The sequence below is a fragment of the Mytilus californianus genome, unplaced genomic scaffold (genome assembly GCF_021869535.1).
Source record: "Mytilus californianus isolate M0D057914Y unplaced genomic scaffold, xbMytCali1.0.p SCAF_1, whole genome shotgun sequence".
NCBI classification, from domain to species: domain Eukaryota; kingdom Metazoa; phylum Mollusca; class Bivalvia; order Mytilida; family Mytilidae; genus Mytilus; species Mytilus californianus.
The window spans coordinates 124199662-124217075 of NW_026262581.1; the positions used below are offsets into that span (position 1 = coordinate 124199662).

Consider the following 17414-nt stretch of genomic DNA (forward strand, 5'->3'; position numbering starts at 1 on the left):
ACACACAAGTTATTGTCATGAAACTAGAAAAATGCTTGTTTTTTGCCCCTTTTTTGGCCCCTAATTCCTAAAATTTTGAGGCAATTACCCCCAAAATCAATCCCAGCATTCCTTTTGTGATATGGAACCTTGTGGTACAATGTCAGAGAGATCCATACACTAACACACAAGTTATGTCTGGAAGTTACAAAAATGCTTATTTTTGGCCCCTAATTCCTTTACTGTTGGTACCATAACCCCCAAAATCAATCCCAACCTTCCTTTTGTGGTATTGAACCTTGTGGTAAAATTTCATAGAGATCCATTCACTTAAACTAAAGTTAGAGTGCGAAAACCAATGTGTCTTCGGACGACGCCTGACGACGACGACGACGCCAACGTCATACCAATATACGACCACAAAAATTTTTTTGCGGTCGTATAAAAACAACAAAATTTCCTTAAAATTACCAATTCAGGGGCAGCAACCCAACAACGGGTTGTCCGATTCATCTGAAAATTTCAGGGCAGACAGATCTTGACCTGATAAACAGTTTTACCCCATGTCAGATTTGCTCTTAATGCTTTGGTTTCAGAGATATAAGCCAAAATCTACATTTTACCTCTATGTTCTATTTTTAGCCATGGCAGCCATCTTGGTTGGTTGGCCAGGTCACCGGACACATTTTTTAAACTAGATACCCCAATGATGATTGTGGCCAAGTTTGGTTTAATTTGGCCCAGTAGTTTCAGAGGAGAAGATTTTTGTAAAAGTTAACAACGACGGACGACGGGCGCCAAGTGATGAGAAAAGCTCACTTGGCCCTTTGGGCCAGGTGAGCTAAAAAACAAATTAACATATCTATATCTATGAATATTATATATCTCCCCAAAAGAGGCGTGGCTTGTGAAACAGCTGAATTTACAAAGTGCAACCTAAAAGTTGGTGCCCTTTTTTCAAATTGTCGAAATCACACTAGGGTAGATTCATAGCATCAACGAACTTCTATTGACTGTTTCATTGCATTTACTTCATGAATTTTCTTACCATTTTTCTAAAAACATTCAATAGATATAGGAAGATGTGGTATGAGTGCCAATGAGACAACTCTCCATCCAAGTTACAATTTATAAAAGTAAACCATTATAGGTCAAGGTACGGCATTCAACACGGAGCAGAACAGTTTAGGGAAGGCAACAGTTTAAAACTGAAATGATTTTAATGACTCAAAATGGTTAATTTCTCAGATATCGCTAACGTTTCTTTCGATTTTGAAGACGAAATTAAAACTGGAAGTTATGTGACAATACTAAAGAATTGGTAATTCCGGATTCATTTCCAGAATTCGTTTTGTTTATCAAATTGACAGGAAATCACTGCCTTTTTAATTTTATTACATATAAAAGTGTTTGAATATAACAGATAATAGTTGCACTCGTTTAATTTAGAATAAAATCATTTTGCATTTTAAGATTAAGTGTCTAATCTGCTGAAGACAATTTCACGCATGTGTATTACATAGTAAATAAAGGACATGTGTAACTCGTGAAAAATTACTTTTTTCTACGTAAATTAGATTAAGTTTTTAATTTTTAAATCAGAATTGACGATTGTCTTTGCTGAAAAGTAATTAAATAATGAAGACAGTTGTCATGGAAGTTTAATTTCTTTATGATATTAGTTCTGAGCTTGTGATCAATGTCACTCAGGTGTGAATTAAAAACACAGGTAAAAAGTGATTAGTGATCATTAGCCAGTATTTCCCAGAGGCATTAATATAGTTATTAGGAGGGCCCTCAGGATTATCATACTATACTGGAGTGGCAGTTTTATTACAGGAAAGGGATTACAAAACAAAAACAAGTGCAAAATGGCAATTAAGAAACCCGATCTCAATGAAACTGCACTCCAAGGGGATTTTCATTTATAAAAAATGAAAATTTATTTAATAATCATTAGAGAAACAGATTCTTAAATAGTTTTACTCATGGATTATCGGATTTATCCAATCTTGATAATTAATATTTTGATAATTTAACTATCTCGATAGATAAATCCTATAATCCACTGGTACCAATGTAAGAATCTATATTTGACTGTAAAAGATCAAAATAAATAATTAAAAATACCTTTATCAATAATATCTTTCCACAAACTTTCGACTAGAACTACATCATACAATCCTGCACAGTGGACTATTGCTAATTTACATTCAGATAAATCAAACTTGTCTGCAAAGTCTTCATACAACTGTAAACAAAACAAATTTAATTATTAATGTGAATAGTGCAATCATTTAATATTTCTTTATATCTCTTTTTAATTCATTCACTCTAAACTTCACTTCATTAAAGCACAACAAACTTAACCCTACTTTAAAGGGATCTACTTGATCCTCAGAAGATTATGTAAAATTGAAAATGGAAACGGGGAATGTGTCAAAGAGACAACAACCAGACCAAAGAGCAGAAAACAGCCCAAGGCCACCAATGGGTCTTCAATACAGCAAGAAAATCCCACCCTTCAGCTTCAGCTGACCCCTAAATAATGTATACTAGTTCAGTGAAAATGGACGTCACACTAAACCCTGAAACATATAAATGAACCAAAACTTAAAAAACATACAAGACAAACAAAGGCCAGAAGTTCCTGACATGGAACAAGCACAAAAATGTGGAGGGTTAAACATGTTTTGTGATATCTCAACCCTTCCCCTATACCTCTAGCCAATGTGGAACAAACAAACACACAGCAATACACACAGTGAAACTCAGTTTAAAAGAAGTCTGAGTCCGATATTAGAATAGGTAACAGAAGAAACTAAGCAAAATGACAATGATCAACATAAATTAACATAGGACTACTACTGTAGAAACATTAATTTTCGTGGGGTTAAAATTTCGTGGTTTTGTCTCTATATAAGATTTCATGGGGATTTAATTTCGTGGTTTCCAGTATTTGGAAGTGATCTTATATTAAGGTTAAATTTTCGAGGGGGTTTTAAAATCGTGGATATATTCTTTCCACGAAATAAACGAAATTAAATCCTCCACGAAAAATTTCTGCTTTTACAGCTATATAAACTATATAAACTGAGAATTCATTTATTTTTGTGGATTGAAGAAACCTGTGTTGCTGCATGCAATTGATTGAGTTAACATATTTATCAGAGGAGAACTAACCATTCCCAGACCAAATATTAAAATCATTCACTTCAATTGGAGCCAAGAATAATTTGATGAAAATTTTCCTTGTACAATGAGTGTTGTAAAATTTTAAACTATCAGCAAACAGGAAGTGGCTAAATGGCAGATGTAATAAAATGCTTCACTGGGCGCAGCTTGATACGACCGCAGAGGTTGAACCCTGAACAGTTGGGGCAAGTATGGACACAACATTCAAGCTTGATACAGCTCTGAATTTGGATTGTGATTAAATATTTGACACAGCATAGGTTTCTGACACAGAAAGAATGTGGTCTAAGAAATTTTTTTAATTTACCTATTATGGTCCAATGTCCAAAATCAAAATACATGGTTAGATTCAGCATATCAAAGAATCCAAAGAATTCAATTTTTGATGAAATCAAACAAAGTTTAATTTTTGACCCTTTTGACCTCAATGTGGACCAATTTGATGACGGGCCCAAAAATCAAAATACATGGTTAGATTCAGCATATCAAAGAACCCCATATATTCAATTTTTGTTGAAATCAAACAAAAAGATTAATTTTGGACCCCAACTTGGACCAACTTGAAAACTGGGCCCATAAACAAAAATCTAAATACATGATTAGATTCAGCATATCAAAGAACCCCAAGAATTCAATTTTTGTTAAAATCAAACTAAGTTTAATTTTGGACCCTTTGGACCTTAATGTAGACCAATTTAAAAAACGGGACCCAAAATTAAAAATCTAAAAACACGGTTAGATTTGGCATATCAAAGAACCCCAATAATTCAATTTTTGATATAATCAAACGAATTTAAATTTGGGCCCTATTGACCTCAATATGAACCAATTTGATAGCGGGGTCCACAAATAAAAAATCTAAATACATGGTTAGATTCAGCATATCAAGGAACCCCATATATCCAATTTTTGTTGAAATCAAACAAAGTTTAATTTTGGACCCCAATTTTGACCAACTTGAAAACTGGGCCCAAAATCAAAAATCTAAATACATGTTTAGATTCAGCATATCAAAGAACCCCATATATTCAATTTTTGTTAAAATCAAACAAAGTTTAATTTTGGACCCTTTGGACCTTAATGTAGACCAATTTGAAAACTGGACCCAAAATTAAAAATCTAAATACACGGTTAGATTCGGCATAACAAATAAATAAATGTGGTCAAAGATTTTACAAATCTAATGCGCCATACTGTGCAATTAAAGATTACTTCTTGAAATTTTTCAATATTTGAAATTTGAAAAAAAAATAATATTTGAAGAATAATTCTTTTTAATTTCTGAAATCTGAAATGAGAAAAAATTGACCCCCCACAATTTCTTTTTACCCCCCTCCCCCTTTTTTCCCCCAAAAAATTCTTTCCCTCAAGATATGGTCATAATCTCAATTCAAATTTCCAATGGAGTTTGCAACCATAATTACCCATTTAAATTTACCATAGTGATTTCAAACTTAATCTATTTTATAATAGAATTTAAAATATAGTGTCAAATCTTTCATATGGATTTTTTTGTAAAAAAAAAAGATGCAACATTTGTAGAAAATTTTACTGGTCTTCCTTTATAAATATGCATTTCTTTAAACATAATTTAAAAGCAGTGTAAGGGAAGTAACCAAAACGTTGTATTTGGATTACCTCCCTTACACTGTTTTAAATTATCTTAATTGTTCATTAACCATTACTTCATACATAAGTTAAATGCAGTGTAAGGGAGATAATTTCAATGATGTATTTGATTTATCTCCCTTACACTGCTTTAAATTATGTTTTGTACTAAAGTATTTGTCCATTAACCAGGACAACCTTGTTTTTCCCCCTTTTTTGCCCCTAATTCCTAAACGGTTTGAGCCATAACCCCCCAAAGCAAATCCAAACCGTCCCTTTGTGGTATGGAAACTTGTAGTATAATTTCAGAGAGATCCATACACCGTTCTACAGTTATTGTCTGGAAACTAGAAAATGCTTATTTTTGGCCCTTTTTGGCCCCTAATTCCTTAACTGTTGGTACCATAACCCCCAAAATCAATCCCCACCTTCCTTTTGTGGTATTGAACCTTATGGTAAAATTTCAAAGAGATCCATTCACTTAAACTAAAGTTAGAGTGCGAAAACCAATGTGTCTTCGGACGACGACGACGACGCCAACGTCATACCAATATACGACCGCAAAAAATTTTTGCGGTCGTATACAAATTGCTTACTCACTACAACTCAACATTATCAAGTTGAAGACCAAATATTAAATCTTTTCCATTTATAGAAGCCAAGAAAACTTTGACAAAAGTTTTCATTTGGAAGGACGGACGGAAAGACAGACGGACGAACAGAGTTGAGCGGGAAACAGAGGTAATAAAGAGCTGTGCCATGAGCACATGATACGCCCGTCACTTTTTCAAATAAGGTTCCTTAACTCCTAAATGTCATATCAGAAATTTATAAAAAAACTAAATGGAGTTCATTTTAATAGATATAAACCAGTCACCAAAGTTTCATGAAAACTGCTCAAAGCATCTTTGAGTTATTGTCCAAAAACCATAAAATCCCCCCTTTTTTTATGAATAAAATCCCACCACTCAGAAACGTAAAATCTAATATTTACAAAAACCAAAATGGTGCTTATGTCAATAGATATAAACAATTCACCAAAGTCTTCATGAAAATTGGTTAAAGGGGCACTAGCTGTCAAATTCATGTTCACCGATTTGACTCAAATTCTCATATTTAATGTATAACAATGTAAAACATTTATCCAAATTATAAAAAGTCTAAAAATAAACAATTTACAGGGCATAGGGTGGATAATATGTAGCTTCGTTTTGTGTGTATTTTAGTCTAGACGCCATCTTATTAACTGTCGACTTGACCTCCCGAAAACCACCGATGCCCATATAAGGTATATAAACATAAATAAAGATATAAAAAGATAGCGCAACTCGTGCAAATGGATTCTACTAGGTCTATTTAATTTCATTTATAGATTAAAAATATATGTTAATCATCATTTTTACCTGTATAAGAATGATTTTTTTGATGATCGAATCAGTCAATTAAATGATTAACCTTTGTTTTACTTTCAATGTTGACATTCTTTTCCTTTAAATAATCAAACATGCACACAATTCATGCGTTTTCCATCTCTAGCTTAGGGGTTTAATTGAAGTTCACATGAATACAGATTCAATGAGGTCGAATTATTCACTTGCAAGTGAATAATTCATCATCAATATTTCTTTGCTTATTTTGACAAAATTAGACAATAGTAGCTGCTAAAAGCGAATTATTATTTCACTATTTCACTTTCATTAATGATTGAACAAAAAAAATCATATTTTATAATTTTATTATATCTCGTAGCTAGTGCCCCTTTAAAGCCTTTTTCAATTATTGTCCAATTTGTTGACGACGGACAGACGGACAACGGTATACCGTAATAATGTCATGTAAACGGGCGTATAAAAAGGTATTTTTGTGGATATTTGATTTTTTGGATTTGCAAATTCTATACAAGTCTATAGAAAATTTATTCTTTGTTGAACATTTAAATTTGTGGTTTGCCTATATCCAGGAAGTCCACAAAAATTGGTACCCCACGAATAATAATGCATCCACAGTATTGCATAAATAAAGTTAATTAACATCTATAAGCGTGTAAACACTATAAATATTTGATTTATTGTAACTCCTTTTTGTCCATGTATGACAAATTTTATAATCTTAATTCATATAAACTTACTACAGTGAAGAAGTTACATATTAGTATAAAGAATATTTGATGAAGTTCTGAACATTTAAAAATTATTGAAGCGTTTAATTTCTTTAGAAAACTAACTGCAGAGGAAAGAAACACGAAGTTCTGGCAGAATTCTTCTCCGCTAAAAATTGGTGGACAATTTATTATTTAGGAAGACAGTTTGTTAACTTTAACCACATATAAATAAGGCACTTACTATTGTCAAATCAAGCAGGTCTGAATCCAGACGATTTAATGCCTCCTGACATTCCATTCTACTAGATGAAAGTTTACTCAAAGCTTTCTGTACTTGTAATTGTAACCTAGCAACCTCCATCTTTTCTTCCAATTCATGCAGAAATTCACCATCTGCTGCTGAGCTGATATGAGTGGTAGAACTTTTGGCACACATAATTGCACGAGACAAATATTCTATTCTTTGTTGTAGACGAACATCATTTCTAAAGTAGAAAATACAAAAAGCTACACAATGTACCCTAGTACTATAGAGACAAATTTCATATTGTTAAATGAATAGCATCACTCTTTTGGTCATACCATTGGCTTTAGATTTTAGGGTTTGAGCATTCATTTCTGAAGATAAATCCAGAAAAGCACTTCAAACTGATCAAATTTATACAAGAGTGCACACGCTGAAATGTCTCGCCTACTATACTGACCATTGATTTTATGTTGATAGTCCTAAATATAAAGTTTTACTACAAGTATCACATTAACATTTATGATCCAAGAAAATGAGGTCAAGGTCAGATAAACCAAGCCGGAAATACATGTACAACTGTAATACAATCATTCCATACACTGAATATAGGTGACCTATTGCTTATGTAAATGCTCTTTTGTTCCGACGTTGGAAAGTTCCGGGCGGAAAGAACTAACTAGCTGAAAAGTTCCTGAGGAACTTATTAACTAGTTACTTTGTTCTTCCTCTGGTTTAAAAGTTCCACCGGAACAAAGTGACTAGTTGAAAAGTTCCAACGCAACATATCAACTAGTTAGAAAGTTCCTTTTTGCCAAATTAGTCAAAACCGGAACTAACAAACTAGCCCAAAAGTTCCAACGGAACTTATCAACCAGGCAGAAAGTTCCATTTGGAGAATTGATGCAAAGTTAAAGCGCAACATATTATATTTGAACCTTTCAAAGGGAAACCAAGATACTGATTACAAAAGTCAAAAGGAACTTATCAACTAGCCACAAAGTTCCTCTTTGGCAAATAAGTCAAAACCAGAACTAACAAACTAGCCCAAAAGTTCCAACGGAACTTATCAACCAGTCACAAAGTTCCATTTGGAGAATTGATGCAAAGAACCACAAGGGGGGAGGGGGGGGGGGGGGGGGGGGGGGGGGGGGGGGTATTCTTCCCTCTCTTGAGGTTACTATGAATACTAAATTTGCATGATAATGCAACTTAATCCGTTTTATGTGAGCTATGAAATACAACTTAAATTTTGCATATTTGTCCCCAAAGAAACCCCTTTCAGTGCGTTGGGTATTCTTGTAAATTAATGATTTGCTCTTATATATACTGATACTCATTCTTCCCCCTCTTTCTACAAAAAGGACGAAATATGGTATATTCGGAACGATGTAACTAGTTGTTCTGTTCCGCCAGAACTATTCAACTAGCTACATTGTTCCGGGACTTTTCGACTAGCTACTTTTTTCCGGAACTTCTCGACTGCACTCGGAATAAAACAACTAGTTGGAAAGTTCCATCGGAACGAAATAACTAGTTGAAAAGTTCCGCCAGAACAAAGTAACTGACGGAACATAGTGGCTGTTACACTTATAGTATAAAAGAAACAGACCAAACCATGGAAATTTTATATTGACCAATGAACCATGAAAATGAGGTCAAGGTCAGATGAACCCTGCCAGACAGACATGTACACCTTAAAATCATTACATGCATCAAATATAGTTGACCTATTGCTTATATTATCTAAGAAACAAAGTTAACCAGGAAAACTGAACATTGACCAATGAACTGTGAAAATGAGGTGAAGGTCAGATGATACCTGCAAGACAGACATATATACCTTACAATCATTCCATACACCAAATATAGTTGACCTATTGCTTAAAGTTTAAGAAAAACAGACCAAAACACAAAAACTTAACATTGAGCAAATGGACCGTGAAAATGAGGTCATGGTCAAATAAAACCTGCCAGACTGACATGTACATCGTAAAATATTTCCATACACCAAATAAAGTTGACCTATTGCATACAGTATTAGAAAAACAGACCAAAACACAAAAACTTAACTTTTACCACTGAACCATGAAAATGAGGTCAAGGTCAGATGACACCTGCCAGTTGGACATGTACAAATTACAATCATTACATACACCAAATACAGTACACATATTGCTTATAGTTCTGAGATATGGACTTGACCACAAAAACTTAACCTTGTTTACTGATTCATGAAATGAGGTCGAGGTCAAGTGAAAACTGTCTGACAGGTATGAGGACCTTGCAAGGTACGCCAATACCAAATATAGTTATCCTATTACTCATAAAAGAGAGGAATTACCATTACAAAAAATATTAACTTGTTTTTCCAAGTAGTCACTGAACCATGAAAATGAGGTCACGGACAATAGATATATGACAGACTGAAACTTTATATGATAAGGCATCTACATACAAAGTATGAAGCATCCAGGTCTTCTACCTTCTGAAATATTAATCTTCTAAGAAGTTAGTTAAGCTGCCACCGCCGTATCACTATCCCTATGTCGAGCCTTCTGCAACAGGAGTCGCTGCCTCGACAAAAATGATATTTTCATTTTTTGTTTTTAATTTTCATCTGCATAATATATTTATTGATTTTATATCCAAATAAAACTAACTGAAAAAGGATACTAATCAACAACATACATAACATAAGTATAAACCTGTGCAAGATATGGTTTTAAACAATTGAATATCACTTACCCATGTCTTTCTGCTAATTTTGACAATATTTTTGCTGCCGCTGGAAAGTTTCTTAGCTTCTCATAATACTTCCATAACATATCCAATGCTTGTACGGCTTCTCCCTGGTACCCTGCTTTTCTCTTCAGGTAGCTTTCAAGGAAAGGAGACTGCACCTAGTAATTTAAAAAGTTTTATATTATCAAAAACTATTAACAAATTGTCATGTATACCTCCTTACCGTATGATCAATCTCTCTTGATAAATAAAAGTATTTGTAGGAATATTTCTGCGTCAGGGAATAAGTTGATGTCTTTTTATCAGAAGAACATGGAAATATAATGTTCATTGTAAGGTTATCTGCAGGAAGGCTTCACCATTTCTTTAATGTAATTTAGTGTTTAGACTTAAGCAATACACTAATCCTTGATGAATATCATATAATTTAAATCAGAAGATGCTAGGTTTGTCATTACTTTGTTGTAAGTTTTAAGATCTAAAGCTCAGTGCTAAGACCTACAAATAGAAGAACAAAAATGTGCTATTACTTTACTATATGGTTAAACAATGTACCATATGCATCAAACACACACCTGTCTTCCAGAACAAAGATCAGCAGTCAAATTAGGAAAAATGTTAACCAAAATCCCATGTTCACTAAAAACAGAAAATATCAAGATCATTATATTGACTTCAATGATGGAAAAGTAAACACATTATAAGGTAAGCTCTGTATGTATTAAGTACCTACCTCTAATAGTTTTTCTGTCATGTTACCATTGCATAACCAATCATATAAAGCAACATGGAACAGTTCATCTTTAGACCGTAATGCCAATGTGAAAACATCTGATTTCTGTAAAACAAAAATACCCAGGCATCTATTTTTCATAAAAAAAACTTAGATGAGTGCATCTGCTTCAATGTCTTTGAGATCATGGTCATACTACAGGTTTCACAAAAATTTAAATCATCAATGATCTTTGAAAGTGAGGTCAGATCAACCCTGTTGGATGGACATATCCACCTTACAATCATTCTATACAACAAATAAAACAAAAGTTATTCATATGGTATCATATAATCTTTTGTGAACACAAAAATATAACATTAATCAATAAACCATGAGGTCCGAGTACACAGTTATTTCGTAGTGCATTTCTTTTAGACAATAAATGAAAATTAAAAAAATCCCACCTGCGCTTTCTCAATAATATTTTTACAGTGTGTTGTACTACTTTTGGGACAAATTATATCAAAATTATAGAAAACTTCATCGGCTCTAACTCAAAATATGGACAATTTTATGTTAAGGGGGTCTTCTAATCTTTTGACAGCTTCCGAAGTGCTAATTTTTAACATTTTTCAGCTGGACCAAATCACTACTTTACTTTAAAATTCATGACCCAAATTTTTTTACAGTGTCATTTCACCCCCCTACTTGCTATTTGAGTCATAAAACATGGAGAAATAAATTTGGAAGGGGTATAAAAAAAAATGGCAAGTAACACACTGTCCACACTAGGGACTACATTTGTGGACAACGAAAATCAAAGGACGATAACTGTGTACTCGGACCTAATAGGGTAGAAAAAGTTGACCAATCTTAATGAAACTTGGTATGACCAAAGCTTAATAAATTATAAGACTGCCTACAAAGTTTCATGGCAATAGGATATATATTATAGACAATAGGACTAATTCTATATTCAACTTTGCGTGTTAAATGTAGACGTTAAAATTGAAAAATTTCAACTATCAACATTTGGGGCTTAAAAAATTTAAATATTGCAAAAAAATACTTTTGAAATGCCTTAATATATAAAATATTATGTATTAAAAGCAATTGAGTACTCATTTCATTTATCAGACTTATCATAATTATTAAAAAGTCAAATTTATATGAGCCTGTGCCTAAAAATGGAGGTTTTCCAATGAAGGGGGGCCTTACATGAAGATGTAATATTTTCCAGCAATTTTAAATTTGTAAAGCTTTTTGGTTATAAATAATCCTTATATATGTATTTAATGTACTGTAAATGGAAAGAAAACTCACAAATAACATATCATATTAGTTTAAAAGGGTCTTAGGCCAAGTAAGACTGAAAATAATTTAGGGTCAATTTAGGCCGTAGCACATATTTACATATAAAAATGCATATTGAAGCTATAGGAAATAAAAATTTGTGTCTTTTCTATCATTTCTATACTCAGGTGACATGTTACAATAAATCTGAGCACAAAAAGACTCTTGCATTCAACTTTTTTTGCTGACAGTATGGTCTGATACAAAGATTTTTCACTTTTTAGTGAAGAACATGCATGCAATTTTAGTCGCAACAAGCTTATATTTGAACCACTTGCTATCCTACAGAAGAAAAGAAAGATATTATGTGACATGAAACAGGTACAAAAGACATTGTTAAGTGCTTTTTATACAAATTTAGTGAGGTCTTTATTATGGACTTCAACTTTTGTGTTCCAAGCTCCTCACATTTAACTTGATCCAAACAGGGCGTTAGACGAGGGTCATATATACAACACATTTTGTACATATTGTCTGAGATAATCTTCTTTTCTGTAGATTCAGAGTTCACAAATGAGTAATACAACTGGATTGAAGCATAGAAACACAAATATTGACACATAAAAACCTGTCAGATAGAAAGTCAGAATGCCACTTATGCCTCAAAATTGAAAAAGCTATGAAATGCTTATTTTGACCATAATATGCCCAAATTGGTCATTTTTGCAGAAATTCTATCAAATAAAAGTTTAAATCCTTTAGTTTTATGCTATTTGACAAATTGACACCATCAAATCATTCAGGGAAATTGCCAAAGTACAGATTCTATATTTCCTGATTTCACCTCTTAGGTCCGAGTACACAGTTATTTCGTAGTGCATTTCTTTTAGACAATAAATGAAAATTAAAAAAATCCCACCTGCGCTTTCTCAATAATATTTTTACAGTGTGTTGTACTACTTTTGGGACAAATTATATCAAAATTATAGAAAACTTCATCGGCTCTAACTCAAAATATGGACAATTTTATGTTAAGGGGGTCTTCTAATCTTTTGACAGCTTCCGAAGTGCTAATTTTTAACATTTTTCAGCTGGACCAAATCACTACTTTACTTTAAAATTCATGACCCAAATTTTTTTACAGTGTCATTTCACCCCCCTACTTGCTATTTGAGTCATAAAACATGGAGAAATAAATTTGGAAGGGGTATAAAAAAAAATGGCAAGTAACACACTGTCCACACTAGGGACTACATTTGTGGACAACGAAAATCAAAGGACGATAACTGTGTACTCGCACCATGACATGAAGTCAAGATCAGATGAATTGTGTAAGACAGACATATACTAGAGATATAGGGAGAGGGTTGAGATCTCACAAAACATGTTTAACCCGCCACATTTTTGCACTTGTCCCAAGTAAGGAACCTCTAGCCTTTGTTAGTCTTGTGGGATTTTTAAAAATTTTGTTTCATTTGTATGTTTCAGACTTTATGGTGGCATCCATTTCGCAGAACTAGTATTCATTATTGTTACACGCCTGCAGGTGCAGAATTTTCTCACTGCATTGAAGACCCATGGTGGCCATAGGCTGTTTTCTGCTCTTTGGTCGGGTTGCTGTCTCTTTGACACATTGCCCTTTTCCATTCTCTATTCTACCATCATTCAATACACCAAATATAGTTGACCAATTACTTATTGTATCTAAGAATCTTACCCAATCACAAAAATTTAATATTATTACTGAACCATGAAAATAAGGTCAATTTCAGATGAATCCTGTCAGATAGACAGTTCACCTTAGAATGATTCTTTATACCAAATATAGTTATCCTTTAACTTAAAACAAGTTTAAAAGACAAGAAAGTGTCCATAGTACACGGATGCCCCACTCGCACTATCATTTTCTATGTTCAGTGGACCGTGAAATTGGGGTCAAAACTCTAATTTGGCATTAAAATTAGAAAGATCATATCATAGGGAACATGTGTACTAAGTTTCAAGTTGATTGGACTGAAACTTCATTAAAAACTACCTTGATCAAAAACCTTAACCTGAAGTGGGATGAACGGACGTACGGACGAACGAACGAACGCACAGACCGAAAAACATAATACTCATAAATGGGGCATGAAAATTGATTAGAAAAACCTTATGAAGTTTTTATGCAGTAATTTAAGCATGAAAATAATGTTAAGGACAACTTAAATATGCCTGATGAAAGCTTCAGAATATTAGGCATCTGTAAACAAAATATGACTTATCCAGCTCTTCTACCGAAATATGAAGTTTTATACAGCAAGTGGAACTGGGAGCTATTACTCACTAATGATGCCTTCCCTATAATTATTGGCTTAACAATAAGTTAATGAATGATGGATGTAAAATACATCACATGGTATGTATGACATGCTCACATAAAGGTTCATTCCAAATTTCAGAAAGCCAGTATTTGTAGTTCCTGAGAAAAATATATGACTCAAATATTATACATGGTCATTATGTAGTATTCGGTAAACAGGACGTGGACGAGAGATAAATCTGAAAATACATCACACAGAATAGCAAGCTCACATGAAACTTGATACTATATTTCAGGAAGTCATGATTTCTAGTTCCTGAGAAGCAAGCGACCAAAATTTTACGGAATGGATCGGCACATGTTAACTAGTATACCCTATCTTTCAGAGCAGGGGTATACAAAGATACCTGTGTTGTAACCATCGTTAGATAGTTATCCGATGTCTTGCATTTTGTGACATTCCTACCAGGTGAAACAAAATCACAGAAATTCTTAGTGGATTCCAAGGATGACAGAGTGCCTAATATTGTGAATTACATCTGTTTGTGCTCCTTAAAATATTCTCTTGCAATTATACAGTGCAAGTACCATTTCAACTGACTTCAAACTGTTCTAAATAAAACAAAATATAGAAGAGTAAAGAAATGAAACCAAAGTTAATGTTGCTTAAAGGACTATCTGACATGTTTACATTGATTATGGAGCCTGGACAACAATCATGAACATCATTATTAACTAAACAGTTTTTTGGTATCTTTATCCTTACATATTTTTCAGCATCAGCTGCATTTAGTATACTTGGATCTGGTGTTGGAGGGGGTCCTGGACCTTTAGGTATACTTGGTGCCTGAGGATGGGAAACACTGGCAGACATCAGGTATCCAAGAGTGTCTGTTATACAGTTGTAACATTCCATTCTGTAAATAAACAATGATTATCATTAAATTTTTCATATTATTTTTTTGATACAATAGATAGAATTGAAATGAAAATTTGATATAACAATATGTTTGCTAACCATTTCAATATTATGACATTGGTTGAAATAAAATACTTTGATTTCCCAGTAAATGAAAAACAGGTAATTTCACATATTGAATAAATATAATAACTTTGCTCCTCTGCAAGGCTTGCATAGTAAAAATATCAAAAAATTTCTCATAATGATCACACATTGTTTTTCGACATAGTATTAAAGCATGTTTTTTCTACTCCAAATTGCTATGAAAGATTTTGAAAAAGATAGGTTAATCTGTACAGTAAAATGACTGAAGAGAAACACACATGTAACCTTAACATTTTTTAAGCAATAACTTTCTTAATTTGGATAGGAATATACATTTTTGTACCTTGCCAAATGTGCTGTCATCCCTTGAAGATCCTCTTGTGGTTCTCCACTACGATAGTAATGTAACGCTAACTGCTGTGGGTCTCGTTTAGTAGACAAGGTCAAACAAAGGTCAACAATCCCCTCAAAGAAATGTACTGTTGCAAATGAATTACATACACCTGGAAGCTGTAGAGGTTGGGTGACTTCTTTGTACAACTTCAAAACAAAACATCAATAATGAAATCTTACATTTTTTCTTTTATACAAAATTAATAAACTTGAAACACAACTCAACAGCAAAATAAGACCAGAAAATATAATGCAATTCTTTAATTTCAAATTACAACCTGTGAACTATAAAAAAAAATCCTTATTTTTCCCATTAAAATTTAAGTTCTACATGCTAGAGCTCTTACTTTTTTTTATTTGGAGTAAGATGATTCAGGTATCCATTAATAGTATTCTATTTTCTTTTTTCCATGACTTTCTCAGTCCCTTTGTCAATTTATTATTTTGTTGTGTATTGTATTTTTAAAGAAACCTCTTATAAAGAAATATATTTCCTAATTCTAATATGACAACCCATATATCGTCAACCAGTATAATCACAGTATATCTACTTTAAGCACAGACACATTAACACACAAAATTGGCTGTTCCCCATTATGCCCATCTTTTTTTATACCACCAGGAAAACTCAATTTTTAACAGTACAACCCACGTTCTACGTAGGTAAACCTTCAAATGCAATAGGGCCATCTCTATTCTAATGTATAATAAACAAATCAGTCCATTTCAGTTATTCCGCAAAATGATGTTATCATCTTTGGCAACTAAACAAGGTGAAGTCATATGTATGCTTCCGTCGTCAAATGTAAACACCGAGCGTTTTCAGGCTTCTTGTACGCTCAGAATGTAATAAATAAAGATAAGAAGAACACTTTTAGTTGAAAAATGTGAGTTTTTTTAATTTATGTTTGAATAATATAATATAATTAATATTATTATATGGGCAGTAAAACGGAACAGCCAAAACAGTATCGTGAGTATAGGGCTTTCAAGGTTGACAAAATTACCGTATTTGTCCTATTATCGCTCAGGATAAAATAATCAGATATAAATGCCCAACCCATGGTTAAATGAAAACAAATCTATGGCTGTCATGAATTATTTCTTAATTAAACATGTTCTAAAATTGAATTCTGATCATACAAAATCCACATCTTTTTAAAATATTCTATGTTAGCTATTATTTACCTTCAGTGATTCTAACAGCTGTTTTCTTTTTTCTGTCTGATTTTGATTTACTCTAGCTGCCTGTAGTAATTCATTGGCCTGAAAAAGAAAATATTTCATATAAATATTAAGAGATGCTTAAGAAAGTTTCTACATGTATCTCTAATTGTTTTTTCACACGTTTTTTTTAATTTGGCAAAGATTTCCCTTTTCATATCACATTCTTAAAGTTTCCATAAACAGGTAAGTGATAAATAACAAATTCTTTTTGAAAAACTTTAGGGTTCCTACTCATTGATATGTATAAAATTAAACTCATCAGCATTTTTAAAGCAATTCTTTTAGCTTTGTATTTTCCCAAAATGCTACAAACTTGCATTCACCTAACCTAATAAAATTAGATTTGGTTAGACATACTCCTTACCTTGGAACAAGTAGCATCATCAGAGCTATACAATGTAGGACAGACTTCTCTAAGTCTGGCATTGACCAAATCTATACTAGCATTGTCATTTAAATATATGTTGATTAAACTTGTTATCAGTGATGTGCACATCTGAAATTAAAATACACAATAAGTGAACATGTCTTCCTTCAATAGAAGGCTATGTAGCATGAAGATACATGGATTTGTAAAACATCAAATTATTTGATCTTTTCAAACTT

The 17414-nt window shown here is 32.9% G+C and overlaps 1 protein-coding gene across 2 annotated transcripts in view; it reads right to left on the minus strand.

Annotated features, from left to right (window-relative positions):
• LOC127711630 (nuclear pore complex protein Nup155-like) overlaps nt 1-17414 on the minus strand; it is a 67767-nt gene that overhangs the window by 14457 nt on the left and 35896 nt on the right. For both annotated transcript variants that reach the window (XM_052217740.1, XM_052217746.1), the window contains exons 23-30: nt 17173-17304; nt 16770-16847; nt 15532-15728; nt 14949-15099; nt 10606-10710; nt 9876-10030; nt 7125-7368; nt 2110-2230 (exon numbers count right to left, since the gene is read on the minus strand). In XM_052217740.1, the coding sequence (XP_052073700.1) occupies nt 2110-2230; nt 7125-7368; nt 9876-10030; nt 10606-10710; nt 14949-15099; nt 15532-15728; nt 16770-16847; nt 17173-17304 (1183 nt within the window). The remainder of the gene's footprint in view (nt 1-2109; nt 2231-7124; nt 7369-9875; nt 10031-10605; nt 10711-14948; nt 15100-15531; nt 15729-16769; nt 16848-17172; nt 17305-17414) is intronic.